The sequence below is a fragment of the Rousettus aegyptiacus genome, unplaced genomic scaffold (genome assembly GCF_014176215.1).
Source record: "Rousettus aegyptiacus isolate mRouAeg1 unplaced genomic scaffold, mRouAeg1.p scaffold_m13_p_7, whole genome shotgun sequence".
Taxonomy (NCBI): domain Eukaryota; kingdom Metazoa; phylum Chordata; class Mammalia; order Chiroptera; family Pteropodidae; genus Rousettus; species Rousettus aegyptiacus.
This window is the reverse complement of record NW_023416310.1, coordinates 77,733,593-77,748,450: the sequence shown is the minus strand read 5'-3', so window position 1 is coordinate 77,748,450 and position 14,858 is coordinate 77,733,593. Positions and strand designations below refer to the sequence as shown.

Here is a 14,858-nt window from a genome sequence, read left to right as displayed (position 1 = left end):
CGTTTTTTTTCCGTACTTATTCCTAATGAAACGAGTGTCCTTTCATACTCCTGTTGGCTTTCTATATTTACATTTGTATGTCTGCCGCCCAGGTTTTCACTCGCTTGTCTCTTTTTATTGATTAGTGAGAGCTCTCTGTGTATTCCAGGTATCAAGCTTTATTCTGAAAAACATGTTAAAAAATATGTCTTCCTGGTGTTTCTGTCCCTCAATTTTCTGTATTCTTTGTTGTATAGATCTAAATGTCATATGATCACATCTGATCTTCCTTCTTTTCCTTCTTGGTTTCTAGGGTCTATATTTTCCTTACGTATTCCCAAACCAAGATAATAAAATTAGTCTTTAATATTTTTAAAATTAATTTATTTAAATTAGTTTCAAGTACACAGTATAATTGGTTACATGTCTGTGTAGTTCCCCCACCTAGCCATCGTATTAATGCTGACTGCGTTCCCTCTGCCGTGCTCCTCATCCCTGTGACCAACTGTCAACCACTAATTTGTACTTCTTTAACCCTTCACCCCCTTGTCCCAGTCCCCCAACTTCTCTCCCCTCTGTTCGTCACCAAATTGTCCGCTATATTTTTGTTCCTTAGATTCTGCATGCAAGTGAAATTGTATGATATTTATCTTTCTCTGTCTGACTTATTTCACTCAGCATAATAACCTCTAGGTCCATCCATGTCGTTGCAAATGGTAGGATTTCATTTTTTTTTTTAATGGCTGAGTAATATTCTATTGTGTGTATGAACATAATTTCTTTATCCAATCATCTGTTGATGGGCACTTAGGTTGCTTCCATATCTTGGCTATTGTAAATTCTCCAATATTCAGGGCAGTACAATTTACAATAGCCAAGTCTTTAATATTTTTTCAAACAGTTTTGTAGAGGTTTTTTTTTTTTTTTTTCTATTTCGATCTTTAATGTGTATGGACTTTCTTTCTGAGTACCGTGTGCAGTAGAGGTCAAACTTTATTGTCTGCAAAATGAATCGCCAACTGCAGGGACCTAGCCAGAAGTGAAACTCGCCTTTGCTAACGTGGCTTTGCTCAGCACCACGCTAAGAGCACAGTCCGGAAAGACAACGGGACACCAGTTTTGGTTTCCAGGGCACTGAACTTTGCGTCACCAACATGACCCAAATATTAGCTCCTCAACCGCTTCAGGAGAAAGGCGGCATCTTCATTGATCCGCCATTTTCCCCTACCACCTAACCCAGCTACTAACACACACCAGATTATTCTGTAATATTTATTGACTAACTAGGATGTGAGGCAACCCATTGTTAGTGATATTTTGACAATTTATCCAGAGTATTAGGTTCAAATAAGTCTCATGTCTCTTTTCCAAAGGGATTTTCAATCAGACTTCAAATCATTTTTAAAAGACACATTATTTGAAATTCCCCCTGTTCATTCATCTAGCCGGGCCCACAAATGACTTGTCAAGATGAAGGCATTTCCCTCTACCTGTATGATTAAGCCTCTTCAACCATCTCTACCTTTCCTTCAGGTATTATTTCTACTACAAGCTCCAAGTAGGTGGATTTGCCTTACTTAAAACTGAAGACACAAGTGACTTGTCCTGTTATTTCCTGCCGAGTAAATAACACTAATAATTCATCTCATCCCTTACAGAGAACTTTGGGAGGAGGAAAAAGCTCTGGCTTGATCATTAAAATGAGTTTTACACCATTTAGGTGAATCTAAATTGTGTCATTTTTTTGTCATCAGCCTGTTAACTTGTCAGTCGTTAGTGGCAACGGTAATTTATTTTTCTTCTACAGGAGTCATAGAGCTTCCATTTACTAGACTGAGTAAAACAGGAATAGTCACTTTGTACAAACATTTTAATTAATTTAAAGTACAAGCTTGAATGCACAATGTTCTGCTCCTATAAGCCTTAGAAATTGGAGAGAGAGACAGGGACATAAAATACTCCATATGTGGGGATTCCAGAACCACTTCCACCCACAGCCAGAGAAGACGGAAGGAAGAGAAAGATGAGCCCTTTCCATTCAGTGTACTCCGATACTCTTCAGGCGGTGTGTGTGGTGGTGGTGTGGGTGGTGGTGTTGATGACGGTGGTGGTGTGAGTACCTACACATTTGAGAATTACTACATTTTTAATTCTGCTAACCCTTGAAGTCAGTTTGGAGACTCGATTTGAAATTTCATGAGAGAACATTCATTAATTGCTAACCAGGTGTATCAGTTACTATTTTTGAGTCCTTGAATCCATGATCACAGTTAATACTCTGATCAACTCTGAGAGACAATTGCTGAAAGGGGAAATTGTGTCTCAGAACAGTGAGTAATCTTGCCCGAACCCCACGGCTGGTAAGTGATGGGCTGGGTTTTGTACCCAGTTCTCCGTTACTTGTTCTCCTCCTATTCCATACTATTTCTGAGCAGAGTGAGAAGTCAGAATCATTTGTCTTATAACCTGTAATTTAAAAAAAAAAAAAAAAAATCTTAGAAATTTAATGATAGTAAAAATATGAGAAGAGTTATTAGTGCAGGAGGTCCCCACTTCACACCCCACCCCCCACATGAGGTCTAGGCTGAGCCTCACGTCCTGTGATCCTCTGGGCTGTGCTGTCTGGGAATGAATGTGACCCAAAGAAGGGGCTCTCCATGCAGGTCAGCCCAGCAACCACCGGAGGGCGCCCGTCTGGCATCGGCACTCTGCCCTGATGACAAATGCATTACTGGCGAGCTTCAGTCCTTAACCTGCCTCCTGCTTTTTAAGGTGACATCAGCCAAGCCAACAAGTGCCCTACTTTCCGGAGAACATGACACTGTTTTGCATTTTTACCACACTCCCGGTGAGCATACGGCAAACATACCGAAGGAAGGTTGCATTCAGAATGTGGAGAACTCTCTGACCTGACTGTTCTCCATCTCCATTTTTTTTTCCCTGAGTAATTTAAATAGGTCACATTTTAAATTTGATTTCCCAGGCACCCGATTTTAAATAAAATCCATTCTTACCTTCTAGACAATACTTTTTTTTTTTTTTTTACCACTTGGAGTTTATGCAGGAGAGCAACAGTTTCAACATGAATAAAGAAAATAATTCTAATTGCATTATATCAGTTAATAAAGACGACAGTTATTTGCTCCTCGCTTTCTATACTCTTTCACTTTGGGGGAGGAAGGCGGGCACAATGGGAACCCACCGGTGGTGATTTAATGTAACTTTCTCTGCCACCCGTGACGGCTTGACCAATCTATGTCCCTCAGGTCAGAAACAGCACCCAGAAGCTCATCTCGCTAGATGTGTGTAGCCACACTTCTTTCTGTTTTCCTATTTCAGTGTGCGAGAGTAGGAGTGGGGTAAGAAATGATGCCGACTCTAGCCTTCCCACCAGGAGGTTGCTTCAGTGCTACCTAGATAGGAAACGGCAGATGAATTTTCTCTTGAATGCTGAGTCCGCCTGCCAGCAAGTCTCAGCCTCGGCACCGCGTCGAAGGCTTTGAGGCTCTTTCTCGGTCAGGAAGACAAGGTGCCATGATCAATTAATGATCCCTGCAGAGGTGCAGAAAGTGAGAATAGTAGTTCGTGTGCACACACGTGCCATCCATGACCTAGAGCTTAGCATGAATCTCCTAAGGAAGTAACATGGAACAAATTTACTTTGTCTTCAAAGCCCTCGCAAAACGTTGAGCAAGCCCGTAATTTCTCATGCTCATTTATGTCGGCGCAGTCCCTAATTTGAATCTTGGGCACCCTGGGTTTGAAGCCCTTTCTTCTACCCTCTCTTAGACAATCAGCATACATAGCAACTCTACAGATCCGCTTCACCAGCCTGGAAATTGGAAGCGTACTCCCTAGTGGAGAGAGAATTCATCTAAATTCAACGTGTGGCTTTGATGTTCTCATTTTGCAAGTCATGCTTCTCCTCTGGTATATTCATAAGCATCAGAATTCTACTGGGAATTATGTGTGTTCCCCTCAAGAGTTTCCCAAACTATCCTTTTATAAGGCATTTTGTGGAGGAATAGCCCCTCACTCGTAGGTCACCTGTCGAGAAGCTTTTGTTTCGGGTCGGCTTACCACGAAGGTAAATCAGGCACTTTCTCAGGAAGAGTGCAACATGAGGTCCACTCCAGACATCGCTCGGTCCACGTTGTCACAAATGGCCACTCAGTGCTTGCCCATAACCCCATCACTTGGGACTCCCCGAATGCTGGAACGTAGGAGAAATATTTTCTTAACCAGGTCAACAATGACGAAGGCAGCACTGGAATAAAATCAAGTGACAAATGTGGCCCTGTCCTTGAGTGGTTTACTGTATCTTTGGGAAATTAGACACTCACAGAAGAAATTACTGTAAAAAACTAAATGAAATGTGACATAAGAGTGGGGCCGTTGAGTAGGGAGTGATGTGATTAGCTGTGTGACCGCTTCATGGGGTGGGCAGACCATTTGTGGGGCATGCTCCAGGACACGTGTCAGATTCTTGGAGCCTGTGCACCGTAGGTAACAGGTGGACCAGGAGTCGGTGAAGCATCTCTGGTGGTCATTTCTGACGGTCCCTGAATGCCAGGTCCATCGCCTGGAGCCAGGTCCTCATTTTAGGCTCATCGTAGAAGCCAGGTTGAAAATTTAAGTCCTTTTACAAACTGATGGGGGTGGGGGGTGCGGTGAGAAATCCAGAGCCTGAAGGCACCCGCTAAGGTCCCACTCTGGGCGATCTCTGAGAGGGCGGGATTGGCACGAGCGAGGTCGGACTGGTGCGGACTTAGTCTCTCCTACCAGACAGTCCCCACTGATCCGCAGCCTTCCTCCTGTCAACAGACCCAAGAGGGTCTCAGCCGAGACTTTAACTGCTAGACGCGTCGTGGCTTCAGCCTGCCCTCCCCTTCCTGATTATTTGTAAAATAGGCCAAGTATAATTAACCCTTATACTTTATTACACATGCGACACTCTGAGGTAGACACAGTTATTTCTTTGTGGTCTACATAAGGAAACTGAGGTATAGAGAGATTATCTCACCTGTAGCCCATCTCCCTTCCTTGTTAGTGATCATAAACCTGTTAGGAACAGGAGATAACTAATCTGAGAGTAAAATACTCTTCAGAATGGGTTCTGACCCCCCAAACCAACAACAGCAGCGTGCGAAACCATGTAGCTTAGTTAAGGGCCCAGCTCAGAGCCAGGCCACCCTGGCTTCCAATGGGTCCCCCCACGCTGTGAGCTTTGTGACTTCGGCCACTTAACTTCACCAGTCTGAACCTCATCTGTAAAATCCGATCATGATACTGCTAGCCTCCATCTCCTAGAGGGATTCCGGTGATTGGGTCATAGATGGTGCATAAAGCATTTTAAGCTATGCCTGGGATGTAATAAGCATTTAATTGGTGGTGGGGTGCTGTTACCAGTAGCCTTTTTGTTGTGGGGGTGGCGGTAGGGGTGGTGACCATGGTGGTTATTGTCTGTTTGAAGATGGCTCTGCCCCTCCACGGCCAGAGTCCCCGGCCTGGAACTTTGCAGGGAAAGCTGAGGCACCAGGCAGGCAGGCTCTGCCTCCTTAGGCTGACACGGCCGTTCGGGTGCTGGTCTCCATGACCTGGTGCTCTGTCTCTGGTTTTACAGCCGCCTGCCCCGTCCTGTGCAGTGGGAACGGTCAGTACTCTAAAGGGACGTGCCAGTGCTACAGCGGCTGGAAAGGCGCGGAGTGCGACGTGCCCATGAATCAGTGCATCGACCCGTCCTGCGGGGGCCACGGCTCTTGCATCGATGGGACCTGCGTGTGCTCCGCCGGCTACAAAGGCGAGCACTGTGAGGAAGGTGAGCGCAGCCAGGCGGGTGGGCTGGGCCGCGGGAGGGAGGCGGAGGCGGAGGCGGAGGCGGGAGGGAGGCGTTCACAGGGCTGGGCCTCTGCTAATGAGCCGGGCCCCAAGCCCATCGGTCTGCAAGGGGAATTTCAGCGTTTCGCACGGAGAACTTGAAATCCTTGGCTCGATGGACTTCTCAAGCAGTGCAAAACAGAAGGCCTGTGGAATGGTTCTGGAAGGAACATGTGATTTTTCTTTACATTAATTAGCTCCTTTTCCCTTTCCCCTTTGATTCTCTCCTTAAATTCTTTCCTCTGCCTTTGTCTGTCTTCTCATTCCTTCTATTTTTCCTCCTCCCCTTCCTGCTCCTTCTTTACCTTTTTTTTTTCCTTCCTTCCTCATCCCCTTTCTTCCTCTTCTGCTTTATTTAAAGTCCTTCCGAATTGGAAAACAGGAAAGTTATCTAGAAAAAGAAGAAACAAGAATCCTTAATTTTCCTTCCCGGTCTTCCCCAAAGCTCTCATTTTGCTGACCCTGATAACCTAAGACCCATGCATGTCTGTGAAGATATTTCAGCAAAAATTAATACCAGTAGGAAAGCAGCCAGGCTTGAAAGACTATAGGTATCCATCCCACTTGGAGACGCCACAGAGGGAAAATCATCCTGCTCACCTATGATCGTACAGTCAGAGGAGACTTGGTTATGTCCCTGCAGAAAAGATCCCTATGCCAGTGTTCTCTCTTGACTTCTCACAGCCAGGCTGAGCAGGAGGGGCCTCAGGTGCTGTCAAGTCCCTACAGGCAGGTGGATCTGTTCTCCCATCGCATTAACTTTATGGTCCCCAGGGTTCTACCCAAAATAACCAATCATCCCAGCCCTCACCACAAAGCAGTGACAGTGCCTTATCCTTAGACACACACACGCTCCCCTTGTGAAATCTTCCATTTCATCGTTTTTAGAACTATGGCTACAAAGAGTCAGCTTCCATGACATTATTCTGTTAAGATTTTTTTCAACATATCACTGGTAGTGCCCTTAATGGCGCTCAGAAGACTGACCCCCAGATCTTCACTCACTCGACTCTCTCTTCATTTTTCCTCTATTATAAAAGGTAGCCTCCCTCTGTCTGCATCATAAAACCAAATTGGGAGTTTGGATGGAGGAAGTACTGATTTAATAACCCTGCTTGAAAGGTTAAAGTTCTTAAAGATAAATGGATTGCAGGAGGCAAAGCTACACTCACTGAAAACATGGGAGAGGCCAATAATATGACGAGAAAGGTCGAAATGACCTTTTGCATACATCCTTTGGCGAGAAGAAAGTGCTAGAGCAACGGCATTGCCTGTCTTAGAATTGTTTCCCTCCAGTAAGGATTGTGCATATCTGTATGAGTGGAATTTCAAGTCATTTCTCAACTTTTTTACTCTCCCAACCAGTTTTATTTAAACGTTCAGAGTGAATTAACCATCCAACAAAACAAGGAAGCCACGTGGATCATTATGAAAGGATGAAATCCCATCTATTGATTTCTGCTACCCAAAGAGAATGAACCGAGGTGATTCATATGCTGTTTTCAAAATAGGAAATGGAATCAAAAAGTCTGGATCAGCACTTTTCTTCCATTTAGCTTTTTTTTTTTTTTTTATTTCTGATATTCATCATAGTCATAACGTTCAAACAATTTCCCCGAAATGGCCATGGCAACGAAATCAATAGTTGCCATCCTCCATTTTTGCTGCATAAACATCGTTTCACTATTAACAAATTCGCACAAGAAAACGAAAGGATGTATTCGTGAAGTTTCATTCAATGATGTCTGGGGGAGTAGAAGGTGATGAGGGAGGAATTGACGTGTTGGTTTAAGTCAGCCATGTTTTCATGTCAGTTTCATGGTTGAGTCATTTTTCAATGACATTTAACTTCATAAATGTAATTCATGGTTCTTTAGGGGTTTATAGTACATATTGTTTGTAAAACTCCTTGACCTCCTTTTTTATCCTTAGGGATAGAAACTGCATTCACAACCCTTTTTTGTCAAACCTATAGAGGGCCCAAGACTAAATGAGTTCTAATGATTTCAGCTGCCAGGGGGCCGGTCGTGTAAGGCACGTGGTACTTAGCTGGTAAAGGCCACTGTCCCCCTTTTAAGTATAACACTGTTTCTATTTATAAAGCTTCGTAAAATGCCACAGTCCCTTCTGCCTTCTAAAGACTCTAAGGAGGTGGCCACGAGACCATCTTATGAAATTGAAACCAAATTTAAAATTCATAGTGAAACCGCTCCTCTTAAAGTCTGAATTTAGTTATTCCATCAGCTGCTGTAATTATAAATAAAGCACGGCGGGCATATTTGCTGGTATCACTGACCAGAGAAAGGGTTAGTTCATATTTCTAAATACGAGAAATGGTTCTTTTGATGACATTCCAGGCCTGGGCTATTAAATCTCAGTGGATTTTCTTTCTTCCTTCAAACTGTAATTCAGGATAAAGAAGAGAAAGCTCATTTATCTGAGGTGGAGAGAGGGGGGAATGCAGTTTTACTTATTTATTTTTTGTACATTACTTTTTATTTCATCCTTCTAAGGAAAAGATTATGATACCATTTTCGAGGTTTTTTTTTTTTTTTTTTTGAAAGCTCTTAGCTGTTGGCGCCTCACCAAACATTTTAAATGGCTAATTATAGATGGAGGGTAATTTTTAAGGCACATAGCACATGAGATATTTTTTGTGTATATTTAGATTTTGTGGTATTAGAAATGGGGACAGAGTAAAAACTAGAATGCAGGGATTTTCTTTTATTAGAAGAATATGGAAAAGCTTGATTCTGAATGAATTAGTTCATATTTTGCAAATTGCAAATTACACGGCATTCTTCCCAAAAGCAAGAATGCGTTAGCACCATTTTTCTTGTCATTCCCTCACACTGGAAATTTTTCCCATTAATGACAAATGCTTAAGTCTGTCATTCATTCTTATGGCAATTGTGCATTGAACATCTACTATATTCCCTTAACTGTGATAGGCATGAGATGACAAAGGCATTATACAACCTCTTTGTAAATGTCTTCTATGTGTTTGAACCTTGCCTGAGGGGGGCATATCTGACGGTATCTGAAAGGTTTGGATCATCAGGAGTTACAGTCACCAAGACAATGAATTCGACATTAAAATGATTATAACCAGAGCAAGTAACGCTATCATAAACATCTTCAACTAATACTAAGTCACCAAAAATCACCTTTCGGAGTTTGTTCTTGATTTAAAAAAAAAAAAAAAAAAAATAGCTTTGGTTTTCCCATGGCTCAACTAGTTTTAAACTGATTTCCATAAATAGTATCTTCCTGAGACTATCCAAATAAGATCCTGAGGAATATCTTTTAACATTGAAAATTTTTGTTTTTACCTCGGGAAGGGTGCTCTTCGGAAAATTCATGGAATATCATGATTTCTAATAAACCCAACTTCCTCGTTTTGAGCATGGATAATCTAAATAATGACGTCTTATTTGGAGTCAGTGTAGCATCAATTTAAAAACCCACCTTTATTTTGTATAAAGAAAAATAAGAAGACACTACACTATGAAAAGCTGGAACCCTAAGGGTTACCAACTCAGTGTCGCAATGAACTATTTAGAAGCCAGAAATCTCGCGTGTCTCAATCTTGGCATCGGGGAAAGAGAGAAATCAGAATCTTCCCTGAGACTCTGAGCCACAAGATGGCACACGTACACGTGAGGGACCGAATTACACCATCGGTGTGATCCAAAACACTTCGAGAAAAGAATTTGAAGTGGTCTCAAGCTGGCTGCACCCCCACATGATAGCAGAAGTAGATGCCTTAATTTAGGCCAAGAGGCCTGATACCCGAGCTGTTAACATGGAGGAGGTTGTATGACTTAGTCTAGTAAGGCAGTGAGACCTCCCTGTTTTTCTGATCCGTACGGCAACATCGGGCCTACTGCAAGGCCACCGTGTGCCATTTAAACTCCATGGTGTCCAGTGCTCTCTTCTCCAAATGCATTGTATCATGTCCTGGGAATACCTAAGGAAGATAGTCTTCTTCTGAACAGCCCCGTTAATCAACTCTTGGCTGGGAGATGTCCAAAGTTTGGGGTCACATTCTCATGCGAAATGTCCTGTCCTCAGGAACGAGCCTTTGCAGCTGACTCCTCTTCTCACTTTGATTCCAGAATAATCATCATCAAGTCCCCCACTGGATGTATATCCGTTCTGATTATTGAGATGGCCAAACAATCCGACCATGAAATTAGCAAGAGCAACAGTGACCAGAATCCAACCATTAATGAGTCCGACTGACTGTCTGGGGAATGGTCAGCGCCATGGCCACGGGAATTCAGCATTTAGTCCACTCAGCATTCCCCGTAGGCAGGTTAACCCGTGAGAACATTTCCCCACTCAACTTCACCTCTTTCATCCTGCACAGTTACTAACCCCTTCTGTAGGTGTATGCTCAGAGAATATAAAAACTTGTTTTAGGTTTAGCCTAAATAACACGATTAGGAAAGTGACTCATGTATGAATTTCATCGGTTTTCTTCTTAGTCTTTTCTTACCTTCCGAAGCCAAGCATGAATGAGTTAGAATGAGCATCTCTACGTTCCCCTCTGACAGTGAGGGGTAACTGGGTTTGGCAGTACTACACACACAGTCCTCACCAGTGTTCAGGTCCCATTCTCAGAAGCTCTGCCGTGGTTCAGCTAAGGCACACCTAAGCGCCTGTGTTTATAAAGACCAGCTTCTCAAGGTCGAACGACGCGCTTCTGTACGCGATTTCTCCTCATTCTGCTTGAGAAATCCCCTTTTCTCCTCTCGCTTTCTCTTCAGGTTTGAGAGTCGACAGTTGGTGTTGTGACAATTAACAAGTCTTTAATTCTCTAAGGGACCACGTCGCTATTCTCCAGGTTGCCCCATTCGCTTGGTCCCTTCAGCCGTTAGCTGGTGTCTCAGGGCCGATCCCTCATGGTTAATCAGACTCTTCCTCTTCATCTTTTTCAGTTGATTGCTTGGATCCTACGTGTTCCAGCCATGGAGTCTGTGTAAATGGAGAATGCCTTTGCAGCCCTGGCTGGGGCGGTCTAAACTGTGAGCTGGCAAGGGTCCAATGCCCAGACCAGTGCAGTGGGCATGGCACCTACCTCCCCGACACTGGCCTCTGCAGCTGCGATCCCAACTGGATGGGTCCCGACTGCTCCGTTGGTAAGCCAAGAGGTTTTCTCTGGTGCCTCTTGTACTTTCTCGTCCTCCGCTGTGAAGGCTGTGATCCTTGAGAAACAAACAAACAAACAAAAAAACACTGCATAGGTTCCCGGGCCTCATTGGCTCCATCACTGCAAATGGATGAGGGGCCCGGCAGGGACGCTTTCATTTGCATTATAGATTTCCTTATGTAGACTCCCTAAGGTACCAGAAAACAAAACAGAACAATTCTGCCCCAGACAAGCTGAATGGAACATCCTATAAAACAGAAAAGAGGCTCCCTCGGGGTGCTGCGCGGACCTGTTATAAAGCTCTGCAGCACTCCGGTGACAGGAAAATGATGAAGTTGTGCTGTACACTTTATTTTCCTAAAATTAAGAGTATGTGTCTTACCTCCCGAGTGACCTTACAATGGAACGGTTCAGCAGGTCAAGTCAGTCCCAGCCTTCCCGAGAATGGTTCCGCTCACACTGACAAGTGCCTATCCCGGCAGGTGCTCATCGTTCCGCCCCCTTCCTCTGGGTAGTGAGACAGCTGTCACATTGCCATGGCAATCAGAAAAGGGATGTATATGAAGCTTTGCCTACAAAGGGAAAGAAATGAATATTTCATTGCAAAAAGAAAAAAGAGTCGGTTAAAAAAAAAAGGGGGGGGCTATTTTGAGATGTCTTCTCAGCCCACTCAACTCTGGCTTCGAATCTGACACTGGTGGTCCAGGCCAAACTGTGCAGAGGAGGCAGGGAGAAAGAGCCCAAGGGTCAAGGCCGCAGCGTGCTAATGCCATGCCGTGTGAGTCACCGACCCACCCTGTCTGGTCTCCCCTCCCCTGGGCTGACGAGCCACGCCTCCCTCAGTAGTCTGTTGTCAGGATGAATGTCTGGCACGTGCTTGTCCTCGCATGAGAGGGAGGAACGCCAGAGAGTGCGTATCTGTCTGTCTGTCTCCCTCCAACCGCAAGAGACTTTGAGCTCCTTTGAGAAAGAGGCTGTGTAAATGCAGCGCAGGTTACAGCGGTCATCACTGCCACCAAGGTGCTGACCTGGGTCTGTAGTCATCATGGGGATGGAGCTGTGGGGTCCCCTGCTGGCCTTGGGTCAGTTCAGGCTCTCAGGGGCAGATATCCCAGCTGTCTAGAGCATCAGGATCCACAGGTATCTTTTCAGGTGGGCACCTCCCAGGTAACTTCTCCAAACTGGATTTCCACTGTCTGATCTCATCCTGAGCTTGTCTCAAGCTCTACGACAGTGGTTCTCACACACCAGCGAGCATCAAAATCACCTGGAGGACTTGTTAAAAGTAATTTCTCAGCCCCACTCCCAGAGTTCCTGATTTAGGACGGCCAACCAAGGCACAACGATTTGCATTTCTAACGAGTTCCCAGGTGACAGTGATGCTGCTGGTCCAGGGACACACTCTGAGAACCGCTGCTCTAGAAAATGCATAACGATGGATTAGCACCCAGCCAGGGGAGAGAAAGGCCTCCCAAGATGACCTAGCCGCCGGGCCTCGGGGCCTGCTGCAGGGATCCGGGCCGTGTGCGTGATCCGGCCTCCAGCGGAGGGTGTCGCCAGCTGTGGTGTTGAGCTGTAATCATTGTTTTTCTTCCAGAAGTGTGCTCAGTAGACTGTGGCACTCACGGCGTCTGCATCGGGGGAGTCTGCCGCTGTGAAGAGGGCTGGACAGGCGCAGCTTGTGACCAGCGCGTGTGCCACCCCCGCTGCATTGAGCACGGGACCTGTAAAGATGGGAAATGTGAATGCCGAGAGGGCTGGAATGGTGAACACTGCACCATTGGTAGGCAAACGACAGGCACCGAAACAGGCACATATTTGCTTTATTTTCATAAATCGTAGATCTATAGTGATGGTCGTGCATTGCAACCGGCTGTTCCTTCAGGGACACGAGTGCTCGCCAACCTTCCCGCTGCCTCTCCAAATCGCCAAGGGGACAGAGGAGGGAAAAAGCAAGGTCTCGACCGGAAAAGGCTTTTCCTTCTTTCCAGAATTCCGGGTGGGGAAGAAAAGGGCCTGATAAGAAAATCCATCCAAATTACCGATCTCGGGGTGGGGAAAATGCACATGCATGGGAACTCGTCAGGGCCTGGAGGGTTCACGCACCCCCAAAGACTGCGGTCTGCAAATCTCTCCTTCTGAATGCTCTCCCAGCTGGCTGGCTCACCCGACCCCTGCTTACTAGCAACTATTGAACTCACTTCTTTTAGAGAAGGTGGGATGCAGGCAGGACTCCCGGGTTTCCTGGGTAGCCAAGCACCACTGTAACAGGTTCGAGCATCCTCTTGCTGTCCCAAGACGAGGCTTCATCCTTGGGCTCCTGACCCTCCCCATCACCACGCCCCTCCTCTGAATGTCTCCTCCTCCGGTCCTGTTTCATTCTCACTCAGCCACCTCTGCAGATAAGCTTCTTGACCAAGATTATTTTTTAAAGGTCGTTTTCTTCTTTCTTGAGAAATAGTTTTCAAGTTTCTTCCGTTTTGTTTTTGTTTGTTTTCAGTCATTAATTGTGGTTTGGGATGTGACAATACTGGATTAAAGGCACTCAATTATCCCTTTAATTGAGGAGGTGGTAGTCAGTGCTCTCTGGTTTTCCACATATCTCAGACCCTTGGGATCTGCTCCATTTTACCTCCAGTTTTCGGATTTGTTGTTTAATTAAGTCAGATCTAGAATTCATTTCATGCCAAGCTGGCTAATCCACTTGCTTGCATGAAAACTCTCAGAGATGTCTCCAGTCAGACTACTGATTTGCCTCCGTAAAGTTGCATCGATTGTAGCCATCAAGCCGGAGGCCCCCCTCTGTCCTCGCCCCAAAACCCTAGTCACAGATCAGCCGCCTGGAGTGAGAGACGGGGTGAGGAACCTATCCAGGACTGACTCATGAGATCAAACTCAGTTTCCCATGCTGTTCATTTGGGTGGTTAAGCAGAGATAAAGCGCCCTCTGCATTAGACTTCCCCCAGTTCCATCTAATTGGACATCCGAGGGGCAGCGTGCCAATCCGGGCCACAACCATAGCACTGCGACCCTGCCGGGACAGTCTGTTGGCAGTGAATTGTTTTTGCAATCTCGCAATGATGCTCCAGACCCTACTCCCCCTGCAGCCACTTTCATCCTCAGTTCCCTGCAGAGCCTGGGGGATAATTCAGAAGACTTGTAAGGAAGGGATGCGCATAGCCTACGACTGAGACAGTTTAAAATTCTTATTAATAGCTTCCAGTCTTCAGGGACATTCCTCTTGATGCATGCCCACTGTGATTTAAATACTCCCCACCCCCAAAACTTCCCTTACCCCCAGCCTCCCCCCAGAAGGGAGCTCTTGCAAACCGATAACCTTTAGGTAGAAAATCCTACTTTCTCTCTATTTGCACAGCCCAGTTTCACCTCCCCTCGGCTGCCCCCTTCCCACATCTGCCGAGGGTTTAGTGCCCCACGGTGATGCCTGCTGCCTCCCTCCTCCCTACAACCCATCTTTATTCCGAGACAACTCACATGAGGGCTGCCCTGCCAGATCAGAGCAGGGTTTGGAAATTCATGGCCTATGAGGCCAAATCTGGCCTGCTGCCTGTCGCCCTGTGGCTCATGAGCTAGGAATAATTTTCACATTTATGAAGAGTTGAAAAATAATTTTTTTAAAACTATCTCCTGACGCATGACAATTATATAAAATGCAAATTTTAGCGTCCGTAAGCAAATGTTATCAGATAGCCACACTCATCCATCGAGGTACTGTCAGCTTTCATACTGTCTCTTGGCATTGAATAATTGGGACAGAGACCTCGTGGCCCACAAAGCCATTTGTTATCTGCCCCTTTACAGGAACAACAACAACAAAAAAAGGCCA

The 14,858-nt window shown here is 45.4% G+C and overlaps 1 protein-coding gene across 13 annotated transcripts in view; it reads left to right on the top strand.

Moving 5' to 3' along the window:
- Positions 1 to 14,858, top strand: part of TENM2 (teneurin transmembrane protein 2) — a 2,693,686-nt gene that overhangs the window by 2,560,083 nt on the left and 118,745 nt on the right. For 11 of the 13 annotated variants that reach the window (XM_036224945.1, XM_016151441.2, XM_016151445.2 and 8 more), the window contains 3 exons: positions 5,603 to 5,797; positions 10,800 to 11,000; positions 12,609 to 12,821. In XM_036224945.1, coding sequence (XP_036080838.1) covers positions 5,603 to 5,797; positions 10,800 to 11,000; positions 12,609 to 12,821 — 609 coding nt within the window. The remainder of the gene's footprint in view (positions 1 to 5,602; positions 5,798 to 10,799; positions 11,001 to 12,608; positions 12,822 to 14,858) is intronic. The other 2 variants (XM_036224946.1, XM_036224948.1) reach the window with 1 other exon arrangement.